At 30.0% G+C, this 8299-nt stretch overlaps 1 protein-coding gene across 1 annotated transcript; it reads right to left on the bottom strand.

The window, feature by feature from the left end:
* Positions 1 to 682: 682 nt before the first annotated feature.
* LOC135121712 (kinesin-like protein KIF24) lies at positions 683 to 7350 on the bottom strand. Its single transcript, XM_064045995.1, has 14 exons — positions 7337 to 7350; positions 6865 to 6938; positions 5862 to 5970; positions 5509 to 5586; positions 5206 to 5289; positions 4636 to 4681; positions 4459 to 4567; positions 3378 to 3499; positions 2947 to 3182; positions 2569 to 2707; positions 1852 to 1904; positions 1639 to 1789; positions 1034 to 1148; positions 683 to 775 (listed from the first exon to the last, which is right to left on the bottom strand). The coding sequence occupies exons 2-14, from the start codon at positions 6922 to 6924 to the stop codon at positions 683 to 685; spliced, it is 1395 nt and encodes a 464-aa protein (XP_063902065.1). The 5' UTR covers positions 6925 to 6938; positions 7337 to 7350.
* Between the last annotated feature and the right edge of the window lie 949 nt (positions 7351 to 8299).

Below are 8299 nucleotides of genomic sequence, written 5' to 3'. Positions count from 1 at the left end.
ATACACCGCTAATTAGGCCAATTCACTCACCATAGCAAAACTTCCGTGGTCTTTTACGATAAAAAATTACAAAGCTTGGACTTAACCAGGCCCTGGCCCTACATGCAAACACTGAACTTGGCTGAGGTATACAAACAATGTTGCCAGGTGGAACGCAGTTTGGTTTATTCGGCTATGCTATCTTGTTTTTTGTATCTCTTTTATAAAAATTGTATCTTATGTAACCATTCATTCCCCCCTATAACACCTTTTCGTCTGGTGGAAGTTACGTTATCCCCTAGCTTCCTTACTGTATTTAATCTCCATAATTATTTTAATGGTTAAACTTAACGTTTAAATCAATTACATTTATTAACAAAGGAGTTGAGGTTAAGTGCCACAGGGGAGCTATAAAAGAGGATGTTTACTGTGAAACTAAAACCTGTCAATGAGCTACAAGGAAGAGTTAGTCGAAGTAACAAAGATCATATATATGAATAAAGATTACAATAACAAAAAAATGAAAGCTTTTTGTAACACGTTACTAATAGAAATGGTAATTTAATAGTAGACATAACAGTAGAATTTAATAGCACATAAATCCTGAAAACAGGTAAAACGCAATTTGATAACTTTAATAAGTTTATTGCGCTTCACTATTACATGTTACATGTTTATTTAATTTTATTAGCCGAAAGGTTCTTTAAAAAGCTAATTCTTTTTGGTAGTCCTTAATTATTTTAATTTTTCTTTCGAGCAAGTCAAACATCTGCTTGGCGTACTTCGAAGAAGTAGTCTTAAATTGAAAAATATCATGGCATAATTAGGTACTAATATGAATTATTTAGGGAGCAAACTATAGTAGTTTAAGAATATACAGTAGAGTATATTGACACCACGTCAACTCTGGAATAGATAAAACATCTAGTTATGTTATTTTGCATATTAAATTAATTTATAGCTGTATATAAGGTTATTTTAATTCTTAGAAAAGGTTTTTAATTTCCGAGTAACGTAATGAAGAATTACATGGCAAATATAAGTGTTAAAATACCTGTTGGCGAAGATATTGTTTGTGCAAAAGCGCTTCCTCCTCTGAAAGTTCGTTAAGTACTGAAGTGTATGTCTTATGTAGAAAAAGAAAGTCTTTCTCATTTTGAAGACTGTTTCTGAATGTATGAACAAAGTTTTTTAATAGTTTTGGTCAACTGTAGCGCAGGTAGCATAAGCACCTCTAAAACAGGTGCTAAAAATATGAGGTATTTAGCTAACAGATACGCTAAGACATTTCAATATTTAACTATTTTTTGCAACCATATTACGGAAATCTATAAATTCCCTGTAAGCTTTAAGCTTTCAAGCGTATATACTATAACCAACATTCGACGTGGTTTGAAACTTAAAATATGTAGTTTTCTCTATAGTTTACTAATTACTCTAGTAAGACAAGTTAATCAAACTACTGCAAGATGGTGAGTTATAAAGTTTTGAAGAACAAAGTATAATTATAGTCCCTCTGCCTTAATACTTAAAAAGTGAAGTGATCAATATGTTTCACAATATTCAGTAATTTTTTTATATCTTGATATTTGGCACTCACGCAATGCGAAATGTAGCGTGCACTTGCAAACAATAAGCAGATAAATCTACTCTTAATACCTTACAGGTGTAGATGACTTCTCGACTCTTTTGCTACTCAAATCGGTAAAGGGAACGCGTCGAGGAGTGCAGATTTCAATGGATGAATACTTCTCAGTGGAGGAAAGGCTCCGCGCTGGCTTTGTGCGCGGTGATGGGGTGAAAAGTAGTTCTACGAATATATTGATGTTCATACTGTACTTATATTAACAACCAAAAATTAAAACATCATACCAGAAGAGTCGGCTTTGACAGAGTTTTTACTGTGATTAGCTGTTGTAACACGGCTAAATAATATATAATATCATTTTATATAAACGTGCTTTCGCTTAATAAAATTCAGTTGCAACGTAAAATAAAGAATAATAGAAAATTACAAGCATGTTTATCTTTTACATATTTATGTTTTATTTAAATTTGTAAGCAGTTGAAAAGGTTTCAATAAAATGAATATATGCTTTATGACTAAAACGTAGTTAGAAGTTATCATGCGATAAATAAAGCAAATAATAACGATGTCTAAGTCGACTAATTTCATGCATTTTAAACAATACTAAGCAAACAATAATTTCAGAATGACTAAGCAATTAAATTAAAAAAAATAAAAGGAATGTGAAAAAGTCCAAGTGTAAGTAAAGTAGCAACTGCTCGAATCATGTAAACTTATAATACTTATTGCAATATTCATTATCTTATTCGTTAATATAAAACCGACTTATTAGTTTTTGTTTTTTTAAAGTAACAAAAGCCACTTATGGCGCCCTCCAACCTTTTAATGGACAAATGGTTAACTTAAAATAATTTTTTTACTTCTTTAATAACTAAAGTTCTTCGTATTATTAATAAACAGACAGTAAGGGATAGTTAACTTGTAAGGTAAATATTAAAAATTTAAAGCAGTAAAGAATATTGTTATAGTAATAACGATAATAAATCAAGCAAGCCACGGACCAAGGAGAAGGATGATGATAAGGCGTCAAAGTGCACTCCTCCACGAAACTTTCTGCAAAGGAGGTATCCCAACTGTTAAAGCTGCAGTCAATTGATGCATTATGATAAGATGAAGCTTCACTTGGATAATTGCTTGAAGCTAAGTTTAAAAAGTTATAAAGGGTGTTTCCCGAATAAGATTATAAAACAATGGAGATTATAAATAAATATTAATACTTTAATATGACTAATACAAAGAACATAATATTATATAGGGTTAGTGACAAAAGCAGAAAGTTGAATTGTAAAGAAGTGAGAAAGTCTTTAAATTATAAATAAGAAAGTGCAAAGTTATAAAAAGTGGACATGCGTAAACAGACAAACAGCAGAAACGAGTACGTGAGGGTGAAGGCACCAGAGAAATAGCTTTTTGTGGTGGGGAATCATTGTATCGTAAAAGTTTTGCAAAGCTCTTGTTAGGGACATCAAGATTCGTGTTTCGTAGTGAAGGTAATTTCAACGGTGTGTTATTCTCTTTAGCGTTATTTTCTGTTCTCTTGGCTTTTTGCTTTGTATAAATACTTCTGCCTCCTGCCGATTCGATAAAATGTTTGTTCCTTCTCAGTTCTTTTACTCTGTAACAATGTAACAACTATAAGTTATCTCTACCAATAAGCTTACAAAATATATCTAACATGGCAATAATATAATAAGCATACCCATTTAAAAATTGGTGTTTATTTATAAAAACTATCGAGCAACAACGTTTAGTCTAAAGTTTTACATCACGAGCCAACAATCTAAACTACTTAGAAGAATAAGCCGATTACGTAGCTTGGAACCTATCAGCATATCGAAGTGTGTTAAGCGTGTGCTCTACCGAAGAACTATTGGGAGCAATCGTCGCTATCATACATGTTATGGAGCCTCCGACTAACGAATCTCGAAGAACCTATATAAAGCGAGTAGTTAGAGTTATAGTAATGCAACAATTGTATTTACTCAACAGCACACTAAAAAAGTTGTTAATAACCTGTTTAACTTTTATATTTATCCTAAAAAAAAAAAGCAGATTTAAACAAGTTTATGAGCTGAGCGCACTATATCCTTATGTTAATAAAAAATGTCTCCCAAAGGGTTAAATTAGTGTATGGACCCAGAGATTTTAATAATTTAAAGGGTCATTTCCTTGATTTGTTGATTAGTTTGTACCAACTTTATTCAGTATAAAACGGTTTCCAAATTGCAAAAGAATATTTCGTCAAAATATTTTTTAAGGCAATTTTAATTAGTTTGTATTTGTTATATGCACAATATTTTCTCAATAAAGAATGAATTCCTTTAAAACTTAAGATTCTGCTAATTTCCTAGAAATGACTAGAGATAAGGGTGCCTCTATATAAAGTTAGATGTAGGCTGCGATCATGGCGCCTTAGAAGACCAACAACTAATTGAAATCCTATTATTTACTGGGTAACAACAATAAAAAGGCAGTCAATGTCATCCTTTATCCGGTTATAAGTCCAGAGCAATATTTTTATTGTACCAACATTGCTATATTACTTCGAATTAAATTTCTAATAGTTGAGCATTAATACTTAACAAACGCAGTCACTTCCTTTTTCGTATATTTCCTTTAATCAAGTTTACTTTTATTTTAAAGCTTTTAGAGCATATTTCATATGTCTTAGTAACACCACTATGACTTTTAAAAAATAAATTTTTAAAGTTATCCTTTAAATAAATACTTAAAATTTGAGTCGCATCATAAGTACTTTATTACTTCCTTCCACTAGTTTGATACTAACGTTTGAGATTAGTTTATACAATTAGTATTCCAACTTATTAACAATACATTATTAGGACCTCAATAAAAAAAATTAAAGAAAAGAAAAGAGAAGAATGACTAACCTGAGTTAGTTTACTTTGCCTAAAGGGCGTGTGCTTGGAGTCCTGATCCAATGACCTGATGCATTCCTTCAAAGCCAATAAGCTCTGGTTTATTTCGGCGCCCTCCATCCTGAGGTGGAAATATAGCGTAAGGTTTAAATATATTAAGCCCTATAACTGGGCAGCTACAAAATAAACCTTGTTTGCTTATCATGTTCTGTAGTATCTGCTGCTCTTTCACTCCCTGCAAGATCAATAAAAGAGAACTTTCCTGTTATAAACGAAAGATCATTCAATACAAAAACTTAAGCAGATAATACAAAAATATTCTAGAGTTACCATGGAGTTACTTGTTTATAAAATTATTATACAATTCAAATAAATAAATTCACTAGAATCTCAAGATCAATACTGTAAACTATTCAGCGTAGAAGTAGTAAGTAACTACATGCCTAAAAGACGTTCAAAGTTCTATAGTTGACCACTAAATAACTCTGTAATAATTACTCATGACAAATAGCTACTCTGTATTAGCGAGTAGGATAATTTTTTTTATATATACATGGTTAATTATTAGATGCATAACATAAAATTTATATATTTTCAAAATTTTAGATCAGCAGCAACACCTAAAGAGGACAGAGCTTAATGTTAAATATTGAAAGTTATGAGCATTGTTAACTTCATATTTTAAGAACAAATGTTACTATGGTGGCATAGATCTCCTGGCAACCATACAGAGAATAAAGACTTGGCTGGGTTACTAACCATATTCCTCAACCCCGTTCTTTTTCAGAGTAATTTGAAGAATAGCGTGGGACCGAGATGAGTCAACATTTACGCCGGTTTGACCTTAAAGTTTTTAAAATAACAAAAGTTAAAGGTCAATGTAGCCTCCGGACTACCGGTTACACTTTTATAAAAGCCGTCTCTGTTAGTTAACAAAGATAAGTTTATTCAATTATTAGTACATAAGCACAATATCAATTGGTGCCAAACAAAAAATTTTCCATGATACTTAAAATATTGTAATCTAAGCATAATTGGAAAAACACGAAGAAAGCCACGAACCGGTACTCCTTTCTGAGCCTCCTTGAGTAATTAACTTCAAAAGTGGTGAAGTCCCGGAAATTTGAACTTCTTTTAAACCTGCATTAATTAAAAAGGAAGAAAAGGTTTCAGAAAAATCATTAAGAGTTATATAGGACTACAATACTACTTTTCTTAACAAATCATTTCCGAATATTCACTCTATTTAAGTTTGGAAATAATATATTAAAAGAGACAATAATAGAAAATCTTAAAATTTATATCAAATTCAGCACAAACACAAGTATTTACGCGGATTAAATAATATCAGTGACTTAACATCATTTTAATTTTCTAAAATAGAAGTTCAGTATTTCCTAATAGCTGTCGCTAACCTTGGATAACAACTCTTTGTTTTCCATCTTCCCGGGCTTGAACTTTTTTTCGATTGTTTAACAGGTCGTATAAGCTTCCACAGTATATTTCAAACAGACTCACAAAAACCTAAAGGCTATTGTTTAGTTGAATACTTTGTTAATAGAGTTATTATCAATAAGTCTCTGTGTTTGCTAGAATTAATTTGACGTGAAGAGGAGGTTACGTGATACACATAACGGTTATACAAAAAAATAAAAGGTTAACGTAGTTTACAATTCAATTTTTTTATATTATTTCCAAACTATATAAAAATCTAGAATTCCGTTTTAAATTTTTAAAGCGTCTTCATTGGTGAACTTTTAATCCAATGCACTATGGCTGTGTGGGTCCCCAAAGGTACTTAGAAAAAGTACCATTGAAGAGATGTGGCAATGTAGCTCTGACTTGGCAAGTCTGGATGAGCAGCCATTATAATACCTTTTATAAACAGTCGTACGTCAAGTTACGTTACATTTCACGTAATCTTGGCGACATAATAGAATATCTTTTGGTAATTATAAATCATTTTTTTAATAATATCAATAATTATTTTAACTATTACAAAGTTCTTAATCAACGTAAGGAAAGTTATAATTAAAACTTTAAGATAATATATATTCTTAAGCAACGTGAAAAAGCAACGTGAAATATGTTTTTCTAAAAAGCACTCGTCAAGTAGATTATAAAGCTAACTATACGTTACTTTGGGAGTCAAAGTTCTTTGTCAGCAATTTAAATTATGCTTCCAAAGTACTAAAAATAACAGTTATAAAATTTTTTAAGTAAAGTATAATAATTTAGTAAAACTACTAATATAAATATGATGACAGTAAAATATTGACTTATATAATTGAAAACAAAGTTATAGATGTGTTTTATAAGACTTTAAAAAATACCAATTTTCCAATAAATATTAACTATAAAAATATATTAGCGAACACTTCAACATATAATAGTTTAGAGGAGAACAAGTGATTGAACCTTAAGTTCATTATAAGACTGTTGTTTTAAAACAGAAAAAAGATCTTCAGCCGCCAGCATATAGAGTCCTTTAACTAACAAAACGTTTATAATGAGGTTTTATGCTTTAAAAGGATAATAGTAATGATGCGATGATTATCAATTATTTCTATGCAAAATATGTGACACCAGGTAAAAGCCTAATACAAAAGTTTGTACATATTTTCATCGACAAAATTCCTTAAAACTTCTACAACTTTTATGCACCAAGAAGAAAGAGCAACGAAAATGTGTATAATAAATTATAACCAAATTTATTGTGTATTTATAAAAGCAATGTTTCTAGCGCAGTTAGAAACCAGAATAAATTTTCAGTTGTGAAAAGTAACTTCCCCGTAATATTTTAATTAAAGGATTAAACACACTTGTAAGCTGTAGCAATAACAAAACTTCCTGAAAAAATACGAAAGCAAAAACATAACGGCAAAGAAACCTTTAGAGTTTCCTAGCATCGTGTGCGTTTTGCCACTTCCTTAACAGAGTTATTAAACAATTAAAAAAATATTTTGTAAAATAAGTTTTTATCACAGAATAGAGAAAAGACAACAATGAATTACACACCAATAATATGATAAAAAAATATGAAAAAAAAAGAGAAGTGAAAAGTTTAAAACGGAAGAATCCTCAGCAAAATTTCAAAAGAAAATACCAGTTTGACCGCTGATTAAAAAAAGTAAAAAAAAAATTAGTGTTGTAAAGAAAATCAAATATATTGAAGAACACAGGCTTCCATTCAAACATAATAAATAAAACGTTTTATGGTGAGAATATATTTATTAACCAGTAGTTGATTTAATAATGAGTCAGCTTTACACGGTAATAGACCATGAGTGGTACATAATAGTAATAGTAAACCAAAGATAGTTATACGGAAAATACTTGAGAGAACAGATGGAGAGCAAATGATAAAATGGGCTTAATAAAGGCTGCGAAGGTCGCTACTAAAATAATTGAATCTCTTATCACAATATTTTAGTAATGAAAAAATGCCACAAAAGAGCAGCAAATAAAAGATAAGTCCAGTTATATTTGCAGATAATACACAAGTAACAGTTCACTTAAGGTTAAAAGAGGCAAGTAAGTGACGGGAATTCTTCGATTATTCAAATTTAAAATATTATAACTGAAAGAAAGAGAAATATATATAAGAAAATTTCGAGAAAACAAGTTAAACACAAACGTCAATAAAGACAATAAAACAAGCTCGCAAGCCATTATAATACTATTTGAGCAGTTAAACTACCATTATTTCAATTTTTTAAATATTCTACTAAAAAAAAATGATAATATTAAAATTAATAAATATATTTATGATAAATTTTTAAAAAAATTAACCTATTTAATATAAAACTAGAACAAAAAACATCAAGAAAAATTCTAGTGAAAATAATTGCCT

This window comes from Zophobas morio, unplaced genomic scaffold, assembly GCF_036711695.1.
Source record: "Zophobas morio isolate AGI-343-1 ecotype UQ-CSIRO unplaced genomic scaffold, CSIRO_AGI_Zmor_V1 ptg000673l, whole genome shotgun sequence".
NCBI lineage: Eukaryota > Metazoa > Arthropoda > Insecta > Coleoptera > Tenebrionidae > Zophobas > Zophobas morio.
The sequence above is the reverse complement of the archived record's forward strand: the minus strand, read 5'-3'. Positions and strand labels throughout refer to the sequence as shown.

Bases quoted from the DNA above. Each gene is read 5' to 3' on its own strand.
- LOC135121712 (XM_064045995.1), bottom strand. From the start codon at position 6,924: ATGCTGGCGGCTGAAGATCTTTTTTCTGTTTTAAAACAACAGTCTTAT. The intron at 4,568-4,635 runs GTTTATTTTGTA...TTTCCACCTCAG, and splicing joins GAACATGATAAGCAAACAAG to GATGGAGGGCGCCGAAATAA. The intron at 1,149-1,638 runs GTATTAAGAGTA...TCATACATTCAG, and splicing joins AAGTCATCTACACCTGTAAG to AAACAGTCTTCAAAATGAGA.